The sequence below is a fragment of the Hirundo rustica genome, chromosome 2, assembly GCF_015227805.2.
Source record: "Hirundo rustica isolate bHirRus1 chromosome 2, bHirRus1.pri.v3, whole genome shotgun sequence".
In the NCBI taxonomy this organism is placed as follows: Eukaryota; Metazoa; Chordata; class Aves; order Passeriformes; family Hirundinidae; genus Hirundo; species Hirundo rustica.
In genome coordinates this window covers 23,290,951-23,313,155 of record NC_053451.1, presented here as the reverse complement: position 1 = coordinate 23,313,155, position 22,205 = coordinate 23,290,951, and the positions used below count along the sequence as shown (strand labels likewise).

General features: G+C 45.3%; 2 protein-coding genes across 5 annotated transcripts; one reads left to right on the top strand and one right to left on the bottom strand.

The window, feature by feature from the left end:
* Nucleotides 1-23: 23 nt before the first annotated feature.
* LOC120747849 (acidic proline-rich protein PRP25-like) lies at nt 24-1,623 on the bottom strand. Its single transcript, XM_040053888.1, has 2 exons — nt 1,620-1,623; nt 24-442 (listed from the first exon to the last, which is right to left on the bottom strand). Exons 1-2 carry the CDS (start codon nt 1,621-1,623, stop codon nt 24-26), a joined length of 423 nt encoding a protein of 140 aa, XP_039909822.1.
* CCDC191 (coiled-coil domain containing 191) lies at nt 70-21,073 on the top strand. 4 transcript variants are annotated; one of them, XM_040054551.2, is made up of 16 exons: nt 70-143; nt 2,183-2,324; nt 4,624-4,752; nt 5,293-5,471; nt 5,969-6,192; nt 6,976-7,129; nt 8,925-9,115; nt 9,849-10,095; nt 11,410-11,864; nt 12,340-12,434; nt 14,027-14,109; nt 15,161-15,262; nt 16,381-16,524; nt 17,594-17,746; nt 18,129-18,283; nt 19,781-21,073. In XM_040054551.2, the coding sequence occupies exons 2-16, from the start codon at nt 2,186-2,188 to the stop codon at nt 19,911-19,913; spliced, it is 2,583 nt and encodes an 860-aa protein (XP_039910485.1). In that variant the 5' UTR covers nt 70-143; nt 2,183-2,185; the 3' UTR covers nt 19,914-21,073. The 4 variants fall into 4 exon arrangements, with proteins under 4 accessions (XP_039910485.1, XP_058275184.1, XP_058275186.1 ...); XM_058419201.1 differs by having other exon boundaries at nt 12,337-12,434; XM_058419202.1 differs by lacking the exon at nt 70-143 and having other exon boundaries at nt 2,187-2,324; nt 4,624-4,735; nt 12,337-12,434.
* Nucleotides 21,074-22,205: the final 1,132 nt, after the last annotated feature.

Sequence of the window (22,205 nt, the reverse complement as noted above, 5' to 3'; positions counted from 1 at the left end):
GCCCGGCTCCGCGCCCGGCGTCATCAGCGGGCGCCGGCGGGCGGGCTCCGCCCTTCCGTTGCCACGGCCGAGAGGGGCGGGCGGCGGTGCCCGGCGGGGCCGTGGCCCTCACGGGGCAGCGCCCGGGGCTGCGCCCCCCGCAGGTAACGGGGCACGCCGGGGGAGCGCGGCCCGCTCGCCCTCAGCGGCTCGGGGGGCGCCGGGGGAGGGACGCCTCCCTGGGATCCCGCTTCCTTGGGATCGCGGGCGCTTAGCGAGGCAGGGTCGGGATCGGGGGTGAGGTTTCCCAGGGCTGTGCGGTTTGCCGGCGGGTGGGAAGTGCGCGCCGCACTCGAGCGAACGGCGCTGGAGTTGCACTTGTGGAACTCGCGTTCGGGAAGAGGCACGGGAGGTCGGGACGCTGTGGTTTTCCTTAGTCCCTGCCCGGGTTTGGATCGGGTAGCTTGGAACAGTGGGCCAAGGCGAAATAACTCGCGCAGTGACGTTCAGGATCGGGTTAGACGGGGCTCTGGGTAACTTGAGGTGTTGAAGATCATAGAATCATTAAGGTTGGAAAAGACCTCTAAGATCATGAAGTCCAACCATTAATCCCAGCACCACCATGTTCACCACTGAACCATGTCCCCAAGTGCTACATCCACGGGTTGTTTGAACACTTCCAGAGATGGTGACTCAACCTCTTTCCTGAGCAGCCTGTTCTAATGCCTGATCTCCCTTTCAGTAAAGAGATTTTTCTAATATCCAGTCTAAATATCCCATAACAAAGCTTGAAGCTGTTCCTCCTTATCCTGTCACCTGTTACCTGGGAGGAGAGACCAGCCCCTGCTTGGCTACATCTTCCTTCCAGGTGGTTGTCGAGAGTGATAAGTTCACCTCTGAGCCTCCATTTCTCCACACTAAGAAATCCCAGTTCCCCCAGCCGCTCCTCTAGACCCTTCAGCAGCTTTCTCTATCTTTCTTGAATTCAGTGATCCAAAAGTGGACGCAGGATTCAAGGCAGCCTCACCAGTGCCAAGTACAGGGGGACAATCACTGCCCTGGTCCTGCTGGCCACACCATTGCTGATCCAGGCCAGGATGCCATTGGCATTCCTGGCCACCCGGGCACACACTGGCTCATGTTCAGCTGCTGTCAACCAGCACCCCCAGGCCCTTTTCTGCCAGGCAGCTTTCCAGCCACTCTTCCCCCAGCCTGTAGTGCTGCCTGGGGTAGTTGTGATGTAAAGGCAGGACCTGGCCCTTGACCTTGTTGAACTTCATGCAACTGGCCTCAGCCCATCAATCCAGCCTGTCCAGACCCCTCTGCAGAGCCTCCCTGCCCTCAAGTAGAGCAACACTGCCATCCAGCTTGGTGTTATCAAAGATGTCCCTGCTCATGGCAGGGACTAGAAGACCTGTAAAGGTCTCTTCCAATCCAAACTCTATGAAGAATAAGGTGGTTTGTTGCTGTGCATAAAACTCAGCACACAGAACCTGCTGTTGAGGAGCGCTGCAGGATTTTTGGGCAAGTAATACAAGAGATTTACCCCAAAGCACTGTGTCGTGCACCCACAACCACCTGACACCAAAGGAAATGAATTCTAGGGTGAGGTTCCCTTTGTTTTGCTTCCTTGGGCACACCCATGCTGCCACATTCAGCCTGCTTCTTGTGGCAGGTAGGAGTGTGTATCTGCTTCCTCAGGCAGCATCCCGGGCCTCTGGCAGCAGCAGAGGGATGGAGTTCAGAAATCCGGACTGTCTGGGGCACAGGTGTTACTTGTGAAAACATAGTGACACGTCAGGACCATTAACATTCCAGAGAGATGGATATGGGACAGGAAGTCTCTCAGCCTGGCTATGACAAAAAGCTGATATCAAATTTCCTAGTTGCTGGTTGCTGGGCACTAGCTCAGCAAGTCTCCATCCAGCCCCCAAGGGCTGGGTGTTCCCATTCTCTCTGTGTTCTCCAGTCTCTGTGTTTGGCACTAATTGCCAAATGAGTGTTTATTGCCTAATGACTTCTAAGTCTAGTTTATGCAATTAAGCAGTTGTAGAAATGCATTTTAAAAGAAGTCTATTCCTTATAACAGCCATGCTCTTTTGTGTTACATTCCCACTGATGTTTGCTCTCTGGAGGAGAAATGTGCATATAGGAAGTGTAAAAATGAATATCCTTAAAAATGTTTTCCTTTCTTTAATTTAAGAGAATGGACCAAGCCTCTGAGTATGCTGTCTCTGAGGCTTTTTCCCTTCAAAAGTCAAGATGTCCACAGAGGCCTTGGAGTCCTGTGACAAGTTTGGAAACTGCAGATCGGCTGCAAGTTCATCCTGAGGCCTGTGAGGAAGGTGAGGTGAAATTCTGCTTGCCACAAGGTGCCTAAAAGGAGCTGTTCTTGATCCAGCTTTGTGGTTCTGACCTGAACAGGCTCTTGCAAAACTTGAGTTCGCAAGAAACAGTAAGATGGATTTCACCTAATGGAGAAAGGCATGAGAAGGATCAGTTGCTGGACTTCAAGGCAGATCCTGAATGGCATACCTCAGAGAAGGATAAACTCTCTGTCTCCTGGTCAAGACAAGGATAAGAACTGCCCTTGAAGATACACTGTGTGGTCAAAACTAAGTTAGTGTGCTATAGGAGACCAGGTGAAATTACCTGACATATTTCTGATAGCAGATTAGTTGTGGAAAGGGAGTTGCTCTGTGTAAATTTCACATCTGTGAATAACAACGTGGTTTTGTTTTGATTCCCATACAAAATTTTCCTCACTAATTACCTAACTAAATATTTCTTTCGTAAAGCCTGCACCCAAAAGGGCTTGCTGAAGTTTGAAAGTAAAGCTGTGGTAGATTTAAAAAACAAAAAAGAGGGAAATTATCACCCATCAGTGCTAGAAATATATCTGCAGTGTAAAAAGCTGATAGGAGACGGGATTTTAAAAAGTCAGTTAACCATTCTTTTAAGAATCAGAAGTCAGCATTACAGAACAAGATGATGATGCATCTTAAGATCGTCTATTTCCATCCAGGAAGTCAGCTTTTTTACTTGTAATCATCAAGGTTCAGCTAACAGCGAGGAATACACTTACCTGCTTACAGTCCACTGTCTGTATGCATTATACAGCCCATGGCTCCAAAGGAGCTGTCTTTGCTGTGCTGGAAAGCCTTGTCTTTTCCTTTGGTGGAAAGGTTGCTTGCATTCCTCATGTTTCTTTATTATTTTTGTCTGCCCTTCTCTGCTAGGATTTTCCTTTTTATAGCTCCCAGTCCCTCAGAATTGTTCCTACTCGACTGAATATTTCTCACCTGGAATCCATTACTACAATACTTAATGGTAGTGACTAAACAAAGCCCACTTTGTAAAAAAAGATATCGATAAGAGAAGTGCCAGAAATCTTTTACTCTAGTTACGAGAATATCACAAATCCCAGTCAAAAAAGTAACTCTTCCCCAAGTGGCACATTGTTTTCTGCTCTTCTTCCTATTATCAGGTATATTTCCCCAGGTATATATCTGGCTGGAGAGATTATGAAAGAGAATAAAAGTGATTGGAAGGAAAACAAACATTAGATTTATGTTTTCTTCAACAAACTCACTGTTTTCAAAGGAAGTTTGAAAAAGACTTTATTTCCTTAGAAATACCAGGGAGCATCTTCACTTTGTGTTAGGAGTAGATTTGGGAGCAGCTGTTTGCTCCTGTCCATTGACTGTGTGTCTTGCACTGTGTAATGACTCCCGCTGGAGTGACTGCTGAGATCCCAGCTCTTTGTCCATCCTCACCGCACGGATGGCTGAGGATGGCTCCACTTCTCGTGGGGCTGCTTCTGATGCCTTGCAGTTTACAGCCCTGTGTCCAGCTTCAGGAGCAGCTTGGCCACCCATGCAGCAAGGCCCGCTGGTTTGGTGAGGCAGCAGACACATGAGCTGACCTTGCTTTTGAGAAGAAACTCTGAAAAAAGAATTTTTTTCGTTTTTCCACCAAAGAATGGAGATGCCAACAGTCCACTGAAGGACTTCATACCCAGTTCATAGGCATTTGAGCTTACTGAGGAGTACCACATCCATCATCGGTACATTTCTGTAGCTGTAGTCTTTAACCTGAGTCCCAGGTGAAGTTTGCCACCTGACAGATTTGTAATTAGACTCACCAGTTGTTTCTGTGGTACTTGCAAAGGGTTACCCTGTACACATGAAGCAGAAGTTTGTCCCAACAGTGGTTCTTTTGAATTCAGCACATGACAGCCTTGGCTGCATATGTGAAAACCATCTAAGTGTCTGCAAGTGCAGTGGTAAAACTTATGAAAGCTATCTAAATTATTAATTACCTCATGTGAATTCCATCTCCTTGATAAATGCTAGAAAATAATCACAAGTGATCCAAATGCCTGCAGAATCATAGTAAAAATGAGGTGGAGAAGAATTAATTTCTGATGTACGTGATAGGGAAAGTTTGCCACCTTCTCTTCCTGTTCTTTTACAGATCAAGAAGATAAGAACAGGACTACTAGCTTTGTTTCATTTTCTGTTGCAGATCAGGTTTAAGTCATTCTTAGCATGTGATATAACTATCCCAGACTATTGCTAGTTTACACTTAGCCATGTATTTTTTTTAAGCAAGTGAAGTCATCAGTCTCTTTCTTCATGGTAGCCCGGGAGCTGCTCAGTAACTGGATGAAATCCCAACTGCAACTGGAGCTGAGCGATGGAGAAGAGGACGCTGACTCTGTCCTTCAGGAAAAGCCTTCTGCAGCCCCTCCAAAGTATGAGCGCTTTGATGGTGAGAGCACTGCAAAGCAGGTCCTGGTTTCCTCTCTGAGGCCGTGCTGGGGAAGGAAGTCAGGCCTTATGGTTTGCCAGACTGAATGATAACAGTTTTTTGAGGTCAGGACAGTGGACTCAGTAGGAACAAGATTATATGTGATGATTTTTGTCCCCCAGATCTTAGAGCATCTTGTTGTAAGGCTGCATAAATGCACCTCATTAACATTCAATGTCTCCCTTTGTAAAAGAGAATTTGGTTTTTTCTTTTGTGAACAGGTATTTTTGAGGTCTGTCAAGTTTATACAGCCGTTTGAGGTGCTCAGAGGCAAGCCAGTAAAAAATGGATGAAACATTGTTACTGCTCTAGCGTGTTCAATGGGGGACTGATTAAGGCTCTGGGGATAAATGGAGTGCAAGTCAGTGTGTCCACGCTCATCAGAAATGCATTCACAGTCTGGGAAAGTGATCCCTTTAATTACATTAGGCTTTCTGGTCTGAGACAGAAGGGTTTATTCATTTCAGACTAGCCTGAGATAATCTGAATTTCTCATTTCAGACTTGTGCAGCTATCTGGAATGTGAAATGGAAAGTTCCTCTGTCCAAAAATACCTGCAGCATCTTTTGCAGAGTGAAGCTGTGAACTGTGGGATAGTGAAACACCTTAGACTTGAAGAGATCAAGGAAAAAAAACAACTTGCAGATCCACGAATAATCATGGAGCTCAGACACAAGCAGGTGAGCAGGCAAGGCAGCTCAATTAAAAGGAATAAGGTGGAGGATTATAGGATTAGAGTAAATGCTCAGTGATGCCTCCCCAGTATTCTCTCAGAGCCTGCAGTAATATCTGACTTGGAAGCAACTATCCAAAGATACTCTTGCACAGGTCAGCTGAAATTTTACTGCATTTCCATGGGCACATCAGCCATTCAGCAGTAGCTTGCACAGTCAACTTTCACTAAAACTGTTCAGGTGTTTCCCCTTTTTCTGAAGACTGACAAGAAGAGCTGCAGTCAGTTCTGAGTTTGTTCCCATTAAGGAATATTGATTTAATTTCACTCTCTCACATGGGGTGTTTTGCTGGTCAAGAGCACAGGCTCTCCAGTCAATGCCCACTATGGATGGGGTTTCTTGCTTAAAGGTGGATTGTGACTCACCCTGGCAGTGTACAGTGAACTTCAAATTCTTCAGCCTTTGGTGTTTGCTTTGACTTTTGCCAATTTTCTCTTGCCTAGGTGAAAGAAAACCGAATGAGGCATCAGAAGGCTTTAGAGCTTCAGAGACAAGAAGAGTCCCTGAAGAAAGCAATTCTGGCTGAGGCCAGGCTCCGAGCAAAGGAGGAGGACAGAATGAAGGCCCTGCAGGCTAAGAAGGAGGAGGAGGAGATCCAGAGGGAAATAGTGAAGCTGCGAAAGGAAATGGCTGAGAAGAAGCACACTGTGGCAAAAGTTTGGAGAATGTAAGGAAGGGCGTGGGGGGTGTGGAGAGATGAAAACCACTTAAAAGGTCCTTTTGTTAAATATAAGAGCGGTGGTGACAAAACAGCTGTTACTGACTTTGACCTCTCCCAAAACCTTTTAGCCCTCTGTTACCAACATCAGTGGCAAAGTTTTTCCTGAGTGGGAAGGTGGGCTAAGAACACTGTTATCCTCCCCTCAGCCATTACAGTATTTGCACTGAATCACTAAGTAGCAGTGTGTTTGCACCACTGTGCATTCTCTCCATCAACTCCCTGGCTCCATCCAGCCTTCCTAGCATCTAATGCCACATGAAAGCCAGGACACAGAAAAAAATGAAAGAAAAAAGTCTGTGTTGAAAGTCTAGCACTTGCAGTACTTTCCTACTATGAGAGAATAAAGAGCATTCTTGGCTGAGAATTCTGCAAACATCATTTTTTTCTTCTGCTGAGCTTGTATTGTTACAGAGATGCCACTTTTAGGGATGCCATTTATTTACTTAAGCAGCCCTGAGATTGCAAATCTTCTTATACAAGTGCTTTAATGAAATATTTACTGAAATAATTTCCTGTTTTCTTCTCCCTTCTATGTTTAGGAAATGCACCACACTGGGTAATCTCTGGGGTCCCAAACCATTACAGAGGTGGTTTTTAAGAAAGCTGAGTTAAACTAATCCTCAAATTTCTAAGCTGTACAGGTGGTTCTCTTACAATTGGCCAAAAAGAGAAGGTATTAGATTGGATATCATGATATTAGATCTGTGTGTTTGTTCACTTTGCATGCAGGGAGGGGAAGAGACAAGAAGAAACAAAGAAGCTGTCAATGCAGGAGGTGTCTGCTGTGTCACCACCCCTTGTCCTGAAGAGAGAAGACCAAAGAGAGGAGAAACAGAGAAAGACTCAGGAGTTGCAGCGCAGGATTCACACCAGTAAGCAGAGAGTGAGCATCACCTTTCTTTATCTGAGACTCTGAGCTATCTGCCCTTGGCTACCACTTGCAAACCTGAAGTAAAAAATCCTGGTTATGCAGAATTTTTTACTTTTTTGAAGACCTCCTGATACCAGGAAAGTAGGAAAGCAGGGCCAAAAGTGTCTTGTAAGACTAGGAGCAAGAAATCCTGAGGTGCCAACCCCACTGGGCCTGTGCCTCAAGTGTATTCAGTGGGACTTTTCACTTATAATTGTGGAAAAATCATGGCTCTCAAGACAGACGAGACCATAAAGGCTTCGGCAATCAAAAATAAGGAGAGGTACAGGAGGAAGTGGAGTGAGGTTTGTTTTCCCTCAAGGAAGGAAATAAAGGGGGAAAGTGTCAGAAAAAAGGCCTGAGAAGCCCCTATTGTGTGCATGGGAAGGCATTTTAAAGATTGCCTTGCACAGTCTAGTTCAGGAACAGGGAGAGGAAAGAGAAATCCTGCAGCCTGGGATGAATTTTGAGCTGTGGCTCTGAGAGTTGATGCATGCCAGTAGGATATTCTGTGTTACTGCAATAGCTCTTTCAAGGCAAACAAACTTTAATAATTCCTAGCAGGAACCTTTCTGTTTCACCTTCATTTTTCTGGTACATGGTCAGCTCTGGGTTAAATGTGTATCAAATATTCACAACTAAAGAGTAATCTTTTAGTACTGAATAATTTTATATGGGCAGTCTCAACAAAGGAAATAAATTTCCTGAGTGCAGGTATGAATGCCATCCATCACATAATGTTCTTAATTAATAGAGCAGTCATCATCATTGATGTCTATAGATCTACATCTAGGGTTTCTTTCAGCAGAAGAATCCTGTAGATTTTATGGTGACTCTCCTCACAGCTCAATCCATCTGCCCATCTTCTGGATTTGGGCTTGGCTGCTGTTTAGCAGTACACAACCTCTCTCCAGCACAGTCTAAGCTGTGGAGATAAGCCTGAATGAAACCACAGAACAATTCAGGACTGGCATAATGTGAAAAGACACAGCTTGGCTGAGCTAAGCAGTAGTGACATTTTGATTACTTTCCTAAAGCAGAAAGAAACAGCTAATGCATTGACTTTTTGTAAGTCGCCATTTGAAGATTTCAGCGAGAGAGGAATGCAATTAACACAAGGCACTATGACAAAAGGGGAACAGCAGAGTCCTGTAAGTTTGACCTACTTGGAGGATCAAAATGAACAGTGTCTACAGTGACAGGGCTAGAATTATGGGGTAGATTAGATAGCAAATTGCTGCTCTGTACAATGTAATTTACTCCCAAAGGCAGCAAGTCTGATTACACAATAGGGGAAAGGTTTGGCTTCCTGCTGGAACAAGGATGAGCTAAGGCCATGTCATAAATTCACTCTAGGAAATGTCTTGATTTATGTCTAAGTTAGGGTTTTTTTTAAGCAGCAGTTATTCACAGATGTGTTCTTACCTGTCGTATCTTAGATATTTCTAGATTTGAAAATATTTTCCCTATCTCTAGAAATTGTATGTTCCTCACCCATTTCATTCCTTTATACTTGGTGAACTAAGTGTATTTCACTCCAAAGCATAGAGCCCCTTGATATGATGTCTCTTTCTAGACCCTTTCTTCTTTTCGTAGACCTGCACATGGTTCTGCAGTATTTCTTTTTTAATCCTGAAGATAATTGTTGAAAATGAGGATTCTGAAAAGAATCTCCAAAAAAGCCAGGATAGGCAAAGGGCAGAGAGCATCAGTATTTGTGTGACAGGCCATACCTTGCTCATTGGTTTTCTGGAACTCTCCCGTGCAGTGCTTGCAACGACATTTCTCTGCTTGGCTGAAAGTCATTCTGGAGCACAGAATTAAAATGGGAAAAGCCAGAGCCCTTGCTGACTGGAGATGCCAACTGAAGGCCCTGCGAGCTTGGAGAAACTATACTTGGGCCCAGAAAGTAGAGCAGGAGACACAGCAATTGGAAGTTCATCTCCAAGATCAAAACAGGTAGTGCCCCTTTACTGTGGAATTCCTGCTACTGCAGCCGTCCTTGGGCAGAGCAGAAATCAGGGACTGTAAAAGGAGCTTGTCAGTTATCCAGCAGGAGGGAAACAGCAGCTTTTTGAGAAAATTGCTACACTGCCTGCAGTCTGCCGGAGGCGTTGTGGCACAGATGAAAAGGAGCACAGATACAAACAAGAGCTTTAGCACTTTCCAACAAGCCTGTGTCTCAGTCTCTGTAGGTATCTTTCCTAGAAAACTCACCCTGGCTCGCTTTGGACTCCAGAGAATATGAGTTGCCAAATTTATTCCTGATTAATATATTTGCTGTTTCAGTAGAAGTATAGCTGAGAACATTTTGGCCAGTGCATTTCATTAAGGAGGCTGTTGGATGAATTCCCTATCATCCAGAAGAAATACTTCCCTTCACAGGTGTCTGGCAGGCTACAGTGGTGAGACACTGTCACTTCCCCATATGCAGCTGGCCAGGGAACACGATACCTCTTCTGCAGCTATCCTGCATCCCAGAGATGCCACAGGAAATGGCAAAGTGTGAACTAGTGAAATGTAATTCAGAATAGCAGGCAACCTTTCAGCCCTCCCACTCCTCCTTGGAGGAGCTCTGTGCAGCTTCAGAGGGCCTTCAGAGTTAAGCAGCAAAAAGACTCAGGCATCGATGTGGCTTCGTGCCTGGGCAGAAGCCTCACTCCTGCCATAACACAAACGCTTTCTCATTCAGGAAAACCCAACTGGCTGTGGAACACAACCAGCGACGCCTCCTGCGCTGCTGCTTTCTGGCCTGGCAGTGCTGGAGCCGAGCGGAGACGGAAAAGCGAGAGCTGCAGATGAAAAGGGAGCAGACAAAGAGAAAGATGGAACAGCTGCTAGAGGCTGTGGCGCTGGGGAAAGGTGGGGACAGGCCACTGGAGCCTAACAAGCCTGGGACAGCAGAAGTAAACCATCATCAAGATTTACAGCAAGACAAGGTAAATCCTTCTCATATAGTTTTGCCTGTTGGCATAGCAGAACTCTCTTAGAAAGTATGTAGTTCATGCAGTCTGAAATTAAAGAGTACATTGTCCCAGAGGAAAGCTGCTTTCCCAGGATGACCCTCAAATCCCTGCCTGCAGCTGTTCAGGAGAGAAGTCTAAAAATCAGAGGCAAATGTGAAGGACAATGGATGAGTTTTAAAAATAATCTCTAGTGCTGCCAAAGAACAACCCTTCATGTACTCTGAGTTGCAGTGAGCATCCCACCCCCAGATCACTTTTACTGAGAGATTAGTTACAACTTTGATGCCAGCTTAGACTTAAAAAGAATAACTTGACTGTGTGACAAGAGATAGTTTTCATGCCAGTGCAGCTTTCCTGCTTTTAACTATGGGGGGAAAAAAAAAGGTTGTCACTGCCTGTTTCAGGGTATTGCATATCACAGGGAGGTAAGAGAGGAGCATCAGAGATTGCTTCCTTAAATTGTCATTTGTCAGGTTGGATCCCCACCTTCCCTTCTGTCTATAAAACCTGTACCACATCAGTGCCCTAATGTCAGTATTAGAGCTCACACACACATATTACAAGTCAAGCTTTCTGTTTAAGTGTAAGCGTTCATTTCTTTCAGTGCTTATACTGTCCTAGTAGGCCCATATTTTTCCTCTACTGCACTGGTAAAATTTATGCTCAAGGAATGGGACTGAATTTAGGGTTTGACCTAGGAATCAGAACGCAGACCTTATAGCTGATGGCTCTTCAGAGAATGACCATGTGTCAGAAAGGTGCAGCCTCATTCCCCACTGTGCACCTGTTTTGTGGTAACATTTATCAAAGCTGGAAAAGAGGCATGAAGAAGCAGCACCTTGTAGACTTCTGTTCCATCTAAAAGGGGACTGTTCAGAAGATCAGCTGTGTAGATCACTTCAACAACTGTTTTTAATTTTGTTCTCCACCTGACTGCTGAGCAGGGACAACACAGTTCAAAAGGGAGTGTGCTAATCCCTGAGACACGAACTGTCCTAAGATGTGCTCCCTGACAAAATAGTCAGAATGTATTCCTGCCAAAGCTCTTGCCTAATCAGGATTCCTTCCTCCTGGTGAAATGGCACTCAGCTCCTTAAGAGTTCTTTTCAACAGCCTCCATTTTGTGCATAATGGGGCCCCTCTCGCCTGACTGGATAAAGATTGCATAGCTTTGCAAGCATCTCACTAGATTTGCATTAAAAAAAACTCACTATGCAGGAAGGGCAGAAGAGTGCTTGGTTTCAATCAATGCCAAATTTCCCTCATTTCTTTTTGTTTTTCTCCTAGCCAACTGAAACTCGCCTCATACAGAAAGAACCTGATCAGACCAGAGAGCAGTCTTGTTGGGATGTTGTTCACACATCTCATTTCTGCAGAAACCCCCAATTTGCCTGGGAGATTACCATTAAACATGCAGCTCTGAGCACCCAGGACCAGGCTATGTGCAGGAATCAAATAGCCACAGTCCTCCAACATTTACAGGCACCTAGTCCAAAGACATCTCCTGCTTATGGGAGTCGTTTTGAGCACCGTCACGCCTTCCAGCAGCGTGTGATTGAGGAGCAGAGGCTGCAGCTTCAGAAACAGCAAGAGCTGATCCTTAAACTGCAGGAAAATCAGAAGCTGAACAGAGATAAAGAAGAGACAGCAAAAGCTGTGGCTGTAACCCAGATGTTTAACAATTCTGTTTCTCAAACCAGGGAGGAAAAACTATCCAGATGGAAGAATACAACCCCTTTGAGGTATATGCCCTCAATAAAGCAGGGGCAGTTAGTCATCATGTCTCGTTCCCACTCAAGTTGAGCCAGAATTTGACAGGCACATTTCAATCACGCTAGTGCTATCTGCTGTTCCTCTCAGCTGTGACTTAGCCTCAAAGGAACTGGCCGCACTCCCTCCCTGCACTGGCTCAACACCAGGTGTTCCATGTAGGATCTACTTAGAAACAGCAACACCGGTGTCCCCCATAGTAGCAGCAGGGGTCTGTTTAGTTATGAAAAGAGAGAGCATCATCCTCTGCATTTCAGACCATGCAGGAGCCCTGGAACTCAGTTCCTGTGCAAGGATGCATCATCAGTCCCATTTGAAGCAGAAGAAAGGTGTATCAGGGATAATGCAGCACCATGGAGAACAGAAACTACAAGCCCATAGGTGGTAGGTGTGAGATGTAGCTTGACTACATTTACTGAAGAATTTCCTTACTCTTTTCTTCCGTAGCCCACCTGATTCTCGTGGGCCAGAAAACACAAGGACAGCAATGCAAGGCAGGAGGCCCTCCAGCCGGCTGACCTCACCTCATCCTATACTGAAAGGTATTGTTCTAGATAGCAAACACCATTCCAGACAACTTTTTCTCCACAGCTTGTATGGAAATGTCTGTCTTTGCCTCAGCTTTGCTGGTTGATGATATTGTGCAAGTGAAATTCTGCACTTTCTTTCCCAGTCTGACAAGCACTGTGAGAGGAGAGGGTGAGCTTTTTTCCTTTCTGAGTCAGGCATCTGTAAAACCTGGGACACTGCTGTCCCACTTAGTACACTGTCCACACTTAGTACACTCTTGTGGCAGTTACTCCTAACACCTGTGGTTGTCTCTGCTGTGACAAGACTCGGAGAAGCTGTACAGGGGTTTTTGCCATCAGTTTCGTTCCCTTCATTATGCATCCAAGTAACACTTAAACTTGCCAGTCATTTTCATTCAGCTTTGACAGAGGTGTTGAGATTTCAGAGGGACTTAAGTGCCTAGCCAAGGTTTTGTGAGACAACAATAGCCAGGCTGGGGAAGGAACTCCAGATCCCTGCCTTTTGTAAGATATCTCCCCTTCTCTGGCCACACTGGAACACAATAAACATGAATATAGCCTTTTCATCAGTCAACTAGGATCAGGGTTCTGTTATTTTTCTAGGTCAAGTTCTTCTGTATCAATGCAGGGTAGTGACAGTCTGCATGAAAGGTTGTCTGAAATATAATCATTGTGATGTTTCAATAGTTTTGGGATCAGCAGACCCTTTTGGCCATGACAGTTGGGCATTAAGAGTCATAATTCACTACCTGTGTTCAGCTCCAATGCTACATAGTCCAAGCCATCATTTACCCTGATTTGCCTGAACTTTGTGCACCTTAGAGACAGCTAGCATATTTTTCAGAGCATTCAAGTACTTGTGTTTAAAGACCCCAAAAAAATCAGTGAAGAAATTATCACTGAATGGTTTTCCCTTGGCAGAGAATCCTGGGACAGCTGAGAGGAGAAAAGAATCTGAGGAAACATGCTGAGGTCAAAGCACTTCAATGCCTCCCAGTTCTTGATTGCTTCAGGCTGTACTTTGTTTGCAACTGCAGAGGAAGCAAGCCCAGGTTCCCAGCTCCTCTGCATGTGCTGTGTGTAACACCTTCGCTGATAGCCAGCCAAGATCACTCCATTGCAATTTATCTTCCAAAAGAAGCATTAAGCAGTGATTTCTTACTAGCAGGACCAAGAACCTGTATGTCACTGTGACAATGATGCTGTCATGAAATTGCTTTTAAATAAGCAGAGCTTATTGGATACCTCAGAGCTATTGCTGCTGAATCACGTGCTCTGAGCCTCAGCCCTCAATCAGGAATGGCAGGGAGGGACAAACCCTCTGAACACAGCTTCATTCATAACTGAGCCTTATGGTTGTGCCTGTCAACCAAGGAGAGTGGAGAGAACGTAATTGCCAAGGGCCTGAGTCATCTCACAAATATTTGCGTGTTCCTTGTTCGTGACACTGCCAGCTGTAAGGGGCACTAGGAAGCAAGTCTCTTTGTGTTGGCATTGCCAGGGCAGTGGGAGCCTGGCATAGAGTGATGCATCCTTGTTCACTAAACTTCAGCCATTACGCCATAGCTCATTTCCACTAAGCCTTATGTCCTTTGTTTCCGTAGGGATGGAGGAGAGAGCGATTCAGCGGGCAGAACAGAAGAAGAAAATAGAGGAAGCCAAACAGCGAAAAGCAGAGGAAAAATTGGTAAGGGAAGCAGAAAGTGAAATACAGTGTCTTTCACATCATTCCAGTTATAAGAAAAGCTGGTTTAACCCCAGAGTCAGGGACTGAGAAAAGGCCCTTTATCCAAAGCAGGAATTTATGACTTGTGAGAAAGCAAATGTCCATTGCACATCAAAAGAAGTAGTTACTGCTGCTTTTGCAGTACCAGCCCTGCTGTATCATAGGCAGACACTTCATCTTGAAGTTGCAGTTCTAGAAACAGCCTCCCTTAACACCCCCAACACTTCTTTCATGCCTACCCCATGACTGTCGCTTGTCTTTGCTGAGAATGGTATGGGTGGAAGCACACACAGAGATCTACTTGATGGGACCTGCCAGCGGTGGGGTTCCCCTCCCTGCCTTTCCTCTCTGGTCACCTGCAGCTTGAGGATATGCAGTCTCACCTAGTAAAAATCTGCAGCTTTCTAGCAAATCTCTGCTGAAGAGGGAAGATACTGACAATGTTTGTATAGTTAATACACAAATTCTGTAATACACATCCAACAGAGGAGCCTTCTTCAAGTCAGGGTATTAAACTAACTGAAAACATTGCTAGTAAATTGCATTAGGATTAGAAAGTGTGACCTTCTGATCAGAAAGTATCTGGTGAAAGAAAGTTTGGGTACCTGTAATGCTGCTTTGCATGTGGAAATGAAACTTGAGAGCAATGCATAGGGATTCAGAACTGACTTCAGTAATCAAGTTCTCAGTAAATGAATTGGTATATGGTTTACATTTTTTTAGAGGAAGAGTGGACAAATACTGTAACTTAGGGCAAAGAAAGATATACATGTACATACATAGAAAAATAGATAGACAGAGATATGTATGTAGGTCGTAAAAAGAACAGTCCCTCCTCCCTGTCCCTTCCACAGTTCACTCTTGAGCACAGAGCATGTCTAGTATGTGAAACTTCCCCTCTGAAGTTTCAGGTGCTGGTCAATATCAGAGGAATACTAGGAAAGTTTAAAGATCTGTGGTCTTGTAAAACATCAGGTGAAACAAATTGAATTTCACCTTTCTCCATTTCAAGGCTCAGCTGAAGGCTGAAGAGGAAGCACGACAGAGGAAGGAAGCCGAGGAAAAGGAAGCACAGCAAGAAAAGCGCCGGGAGGAGAGAAGGCAGCAGAAGCTGGTGACCAAATGCCTCACCTGTTCCTTCCCCTTTAGCAGGGATAGGGAGGAAGGTCCTTTGCCCATTGGTACTCATTCAACAGCCAGAGTAATGTGAACTGAAGGTCTTCATTGGTAGAGCAGAGTTGCACAGCACAGCACCCACAATACAGACTCACAATCTGCCCCCTTTCTAGCAGTGTTTGGGGAAGGGCTTTGTCCCAAACATCCTGTGAGGTATATGTTGTCTGTCTCCTCAGCACGACTAGAGGCCCCAGCTGCTGGACATTCACTGCTGAGGTACAGCCACATAAGCCCCTCACAGTGGCAGCATGTTCAGTCTACTCTCAGATTCCTTCCACTCTTGTCACCCCTCCAATGTAAACAGTGATACCAGTCACAAACACATGATTCAGAAAGAAGTAAACAAGCAGGCCAGTTATATCAAGGGCACCTTTTCCTCTTGGAGCTAACTTAGGAATATCTGCACTTCATTATTGTTACTTGGAAATGAGTTGTCCTAATAACCCAAATAGCGCATTTAAAATCCTACAGGAATTCAACCTACAACTACTGTTCTACTTGGATTGAGTGTCTTACAATGTTTGACATTCATCCCTGAGTATCAGTCATAAGTAGTGTTAGACAGTTACAAAATACCTACATCCCTCCCCTGCTGTTTAGGCTAGATTAAGTGACAGGGTCCATGCATAAACTCAGAATGATTTCTGGACATGTTTTGGACATCAAAGAAGGTTCCTGCTACATCTGCACTTGTGGTAGGCACAGGTGTCATGTCTGTTAGAGTAACTCCAAACTGCAGTGCTGATACACAGCTCAAGGGAGTGTCCAGGAATACCTTCATCTCCCAGGAGAAGACAGTTTGCTTTAGGACACAGGTTCTACTGCGTGGAGTCATGTCTGGTCTGCAGTGCTAAAGATGATGCAGATCCCCATTTCCAATATGAAATGCAGATAGCATAACTCTGCAAAGGTTGTACTAGAGGTGAGTGATTTTGCTGATTTTCCCCCACTCCTGTGCCCAGGTCAGAACCTCCACTCCAATATGATAATCTATTGGCATCGCTTAATATGCTCTTCATCCTGAGGGAATTAAAACTACTGCTTTTTGTATTGCAGAAAGAACTGGAGAAGCAGAGGAGGCTGGAGAAAGAGCAGCAGCTCCAGAAAAAGGCTAGAGATCACTATGAGAAGGTCCTTCTCAGAAAGCTGGGAATAGTGCCATGGAAAAGGCTGTGGGAGCAAGCCAAGGAAAATCTAGTAGTAAGTGCTGAGGGTAAAGGAAATGACTGGTGCCATAGGAGGAAGGGAGAAAGTAGATGCAGCACTTAGCGGAAGCCTTAATAGGCTTTTAGGCCAGGTAGAGATGGAAAAAGCAAAAATTCTCCCTGCATACCCTTCCTTATATTACTTCTTTAAATCAGCCCATCTGACAATAATCATGAAAAGCCATTAAAACCCTGCAGGGTTGGCATCCTCATTTATAGCTGATTAAATGGGATTAAACAGGAAAAAGAAAAATTAAAGGTATATGACATGTGCCTGCCAGTTCTCTTACTCCACAGCAATGCTTATCAGTGAGATACAACCAAGTAACTTTAGCTGCAGGAGTTAACCCTGGCCTATCACCAGGGCTTTCACTCTCTCTGAAGTTGCTGGTACAGAGTTGGCCACTGCTAGTGGCAGGACACTACAAGTGATAAACCAACAATCTATTCTATCCTGGCCCTGTCCTCAATGCAGAACAGCAAGTGGCAGCTTCCAAGACCTCAATGCAGGAATATTGCTAATGAAACATTTCCACTTGACTGAGTTGGCATCCCTTATCAGGGAGAGACTGATAACACTCGGCTGTATCCTGAAGATCTAGCCAGAGCCCAGGGCTAAATTGGAAAGCTTCCATTTAAGTCACTGGAACTGGAGCTACTCACAGTACTTCACCAAATGCACACAGGCCTCCAGCTGGGAGAAAGTAGATGGATACAAGCTGTTCCATATGTCCACCCTGCTGGTCAGCATTATGGACAGGCTTGGACTAAGCTGTTACAGGACATGCCTCTGCCCCATTCTCAATCAGTTAAACTGAGCATCTCATTCAAAAGGGTTTTCTCTAGAAGTGATGCAGCAGTGGCCTAGTAGAGAGACTGGTCTTGTTTCTTATGCTGATCCCTCTTTGTGGGATCCTGTAAGTTATTCTAGCTGTCAGAAGTCTGGATTTGAGCAGCCCCAAAAAGCTGAGATTATTTTCGAGTGCACCCAGTTTTCTGTGGCTTTATACTTAGGTAGTCACCAGTTCAGGTAACCAGCTGCTGTCTCTGCTGTCTTCACTCAGGTGGCACAAAGGCACCACAGCTTGGGCTTGCAGAGGAAATGCCTGATGACTTGGCTGCAGAATGCCCAGCAGAGCCTCAGGGAGAAGATGTCTCGAGCTGAGGACTTCTATTCCCATATGTTACTGAGATGGGGTTTCAGGAACTGGCTAAAGGTTGGCCTGCATCACAGTGGAGAACTAATACCAAGAGAGCTGGCTGCTGCCACGCCTTCCCCTCACCACAGTGCAAATTCACTCACCTCTAGTACAACCTTTGCAGAGTTACGCTATCTGCATTCCAGCCACATTATTCCCTTTTTCAGAGACCTTCTCTCAGCTTCTCACTCTCCATCACTTTCTTCCACACAGAATTTTCTCTCACACACTGCTTCTCCACCATCCACCCTCTCATCCTGCTCCCTGCTGATTTTCCTCCACTCCTGTGCCCAGTACCCTTCACTGCCACAGTCTCAGCACTGTTTTATTTATTAGGCCAGAGGTTAGGAGAGAAAAGAAGAAAAAAATGCATTCTCACCTGTTTCTTTGTCCTCCCCAGTACAAGGATTATCTCTCTGCTCAGGAGGAGAGATCCAGTACCTTCCACACAGTCTGCCTCATGAGGAAGTGTTTCTGGGCATGGTTTGATCACATCATGGAGGAAAAAAGGGCTTTATGGGAGAGGCTGAAGATTGCTACTGAACACAGTAACAAGTAAGTGTTCTAGCAGTTCTAGCACTTACTCCTGTTCCCTTGCTATCAGTTCTTTGTACTTTAGTTTAATATACCCTGGAGATTATTTCAGGGACTACTTTTGACAGGTCAGCTGTTCCCCAGGAACACATGAAACAGGTTCTGTACTGCTGGTGTTTTGCTTCTGTGATATGCACAGAGGGCATCAGCAGAGGTTTATGCTAAGTTTCCATGCAGCCTGGAAAAGAAAGTGTAATGGCACTCTTCACAGGACTTCTAAATCTGAAAAAAAAAAAAGAGATACGGTGAAAAAAACATACAGTGAAAGCCTAAGTAAGGATAAGAAGCTGAAACTTTCTAAGCTGATTAGCAGATCTGGCCATGCAGCTTCTGCTAAAAGCTGCCTTAGGAAAATCTTTAAGTACAATAACAAGCCAAATGATTGTGTAGGAATTACATAGTACTTTTTTGTCCACAGCAGATGATTTAGTTCACAAATCCAAAGTTGATCAACTAGAAATCCGACTTAAGGAGTCTTTACATTTATGCCATCACCAGCCTAACTTGGCAGCAAAAACTAGAGCACTCAGTTCTACCAGTCATGACTGGAGCTCGACACACCCAGTCCACTCTTTGTCCCATAAAATACATTCTGGCAGGAAGAAAAAAACTTTTGTCAAAGTTCAGCAGAAAAGAGAAGTCTGTTTACCTGCCTCATCATGGAAGCATGGTAGCTGCATACAGTCACAAATAGGCTGTGCCTGTGCACAGTCCCAACAGGATCTGTAGCACCTTGGAGGAAGAATGAAATTAAATTCACCTCTTATGTGGTAGAGCAAACCTGTTCTAGTGTGCTGTGTCAGTAAGATCTGAATAGTTTTAACATTAACAAGCCAGCAAACTGGAGGAACCGAGGAAAGAGACTGGTCATGCGTATGACCTCCTATTAGGAGCATAATCACCTGACATTCTTCCTTATCTCTTTCCTCACTTGCAAAAGACAGTTCAGACCTTGCCATAACAAACTCTTTAGACAAGACTGTGGTTCCCTATTGCCCATATAGGAACCCAGGGCAAGGGCACATTTGATAGGGTAGTTAAAATCAGTTAAGAATTGGAGCCCAGCTGCCTGCACTTCCAAGGTTTGGACCAAATGAGCCTGCATTTTTCCTAAAGAAACTTCTTTGAGAGGCCCTGCTTATTCTTCAGAAAACCTCTTTCATCTTTAGAGTGCTAAGCCAACACCAGCTAATGAATCCTGTCAGAGAAAAGAGCAGAATTCTTGGTGGAGAGGAATAGAAAAGGGCAATATGTTATTTTTCCCCAGCATGACTGACATACCAATGAAATGGTCTACACATAGATGCTTAACATGTGACAGCCCTAACTGACAGCAAAGGACAAATCCTCAAGATCTGAATTCCCCCTTTGAACAGGAGTTCTCTTTTGATTGCCTGTTATGTCATGTACACATCTGCATGTTGTCACTTTGTTCCTTGTGTCCCTCATTTCTTTCAGGAGACTTACACTGAATGCATTTAAGGCATGGAAGCAGTACCCATTACTGATGAAGAAGGAAAGGGAAAGAGAAGAAAGAAGGAACCAGCTACGCAGGAGAGTAGCTGAAATTCTCCCCAACTTCCAAACGTGACAGAAGAGAGTCAGGGATGGGAAGGGACAAGATCAATTCTGTTCAGTGCTATCTCCCCGCTGCTTGAAATAAGTTCAGGGAGAAGGGACTTACAAAGTGCAGAGGGTCTTAGAGCCAAAGGGAGCTCCCTGTGGTCACTGTTGTTGTAAACGAAGCATAGATGGAAGCTTATCTGACAGTTTCACCTTGCACTTCATGCAGTCATTCCCCTCAAGCCTCTGTAGGTGGCTGGTGGCTATGAAGCCCAGATAACCAAAGCCTAGCACAGGGTGTCTTTGAGGCCAAGGCCATTTCCACCTGCACAGCTGCAGGAATGACATGAATCCCCCTCCATCCAAGGAAGTACAGAAACGAACTGTTTCTTTTTGCCTTAGCAGTAACCTGGTGCTTTTTTGCTGGCAGTACTCTATGGGGTGACAGCTTGTCCAGAGGGCAGACAGACCTGACTGTCAGCTGACCCCTAACCACTGCTGTGAACTTGGCCACCCAGAGAACAGTTTCTGGCTAACTGTGCCAGGAAAGTTTGGATGGGAGGAGGAAAAGGAAGAGCTATTTATGCAAACCATATTTGCTAATGATCCAGATCACATCATTCCATATGGAAAGTCTAAAACCTGGGTTCTTCTGCAAGGGCCTGCCTTGTTTGCAGCACTGGCCAGTTCACAAGCACAGTGTTTTGATTTTGGTACCAAGCAGTTATCCCAAGTTTACGAGCCTCAATTGTCATTTAAACACTTCCCAAGCTGTTTAATATTTCAGGGTGTATTGTGTAAGTCTGGGCTGTTTCAGTTGATCCAGTACTTAAAAGAAAAAAAGATGAAACTCCAAGAAAAAGGCAGACTGTAGCTTTTACAGAAGCTAAAGCAGACATGATTAAAATGAGTTTCATACTACTGTTTAACCTTCACCTGCAGCATAAGGCAGACAGGGTAATTCCATTCAGGTACACTATGTCTTAGCCACAACATAAGGCAGGAAGCTGGAATCACTTCCCTCTCACAGCCAGATAGGCAAAGCTCTCCAAAAGCATTTGGCAGTACAGGAAGTACTTGAGTAACACCAGAAAGACAACAGTTTACTGTTACCTTGTAACAGATCATTAGTAAAACCCATATATGCACTGAAAGTTTCCAATAAACCCAAATCTGAAATGAATACAAGTGAGCTGTTGGTGCAGATTGCGTCAAGCCAACTCAATGGTGCTGGACAGAAGGCCAGCACCCAGGGACCCAGACCAGCACTAAGTACTGCAGACAAAGTGGCATAGCATGGGGTGGGTGCCCAAGCACAGCAGCACACTCCAGAGCTTTAGTACTGGGAGCTTGTCCATGTGGACACAAGGATGTGGTCAAAAGAAAAAAGAACCCTGGGAAAAAGAACTCTGCCCACAAAACCAGGCTGTTGGTGCAGGGCTGAAGACAGCTGTCACTCCCAGGTACCTCCCACAGCCATCCTCTGCAACACCCGAACATTCCCCGTCTCCCACAGGCGCAGTGCAGACCTGAGCAGGAGCAGGTCAGACCAGAGCTTTCTCCAGGCGCAGGGAGCTGAAGGTGCCTGCATGGAGTGTGGGCGAGCTCAGACCATCTGGTTGCATTAAGAGGCAGATTGCGAGAGGAAGCACAAGCTGGGAGAGGCTGGATAACTCGTGTTGCAGGGAAGAGCGGGGAGGGTTTTTTGCAGAGGACTGAGCTAAAGAGACAGGGAAGAGCAGAGAGCTGGGGCTGAGCTCCCAAAGTAATGCCCCAGTGCAGCCAGCAGCCACACTTAGTGCTAACAGCAATCCACTTGCTCTTAACCACATTCTTCCCCCTTGGAAGTCTCTGCCACGTAGTGGCCAACAAGCTCCTGGAACTCCTGAACCAGCCCTTATACTCCCATTTTCCTCCTGAATTTTCTTCCCTACTGAGGCTTGACAATGAACACAGCAAGGAAGGTCTCCGGCCCACCCTCCACCTGGATTTATAGTGTAAGGACAATAGTGACACAGAGGACAAAAAAAAGGTAAGAGAGAAAAAGCATCTCCATCTGGAGAGAAGGCAGCATTCCAGTCTGCCAGAGGCAGGAAATGCTGTAGCTGTAGCGGGAGGAACAGGGATTTGTAGCATTCAAGTGGATGTGCCCACATGCAGCCTGGAATTGACCCTAGTAGCAGGCTAGCTATGTATTGAATTTGCATCTTGCACAGGTAAAAAGGTGCCCCAAACTACTGGCTACTCGGGGGCATATCCAGTTCACTAAACTGCAGATTCTTTCCCCAGCAATGCACATTTCATCCTCAAAGCCCATTGC

What these genes read in the sequence shown, in the direction of transcription:
- CCDC191 (XM_058419201.1), top strand. Translation starts at nt 2,186, where the DNA reads ATGGACCAAGCCTCTGAGTATGCTGTCTCTGAGGCTTTTTCCCTTCAA. An exon ending in AAGAATACAACCCCTTTGAG is followed by an intron (nt 11,865 to 12,336) that starts GTATATGCCCTC and finishes TCTTTTCTTCCG; the next exon opens with TAGCCCACCTGATTCTCGTG. An exon ending in AAGCCAAGGAAAATCTAGTA is followed by an intron (nt 16,525 to 17,593) that starts GTAAGTGCTGAG and finishes GTCTTCACTCAG; the next exon opens with GTGGCACAAAGGCACCACAG.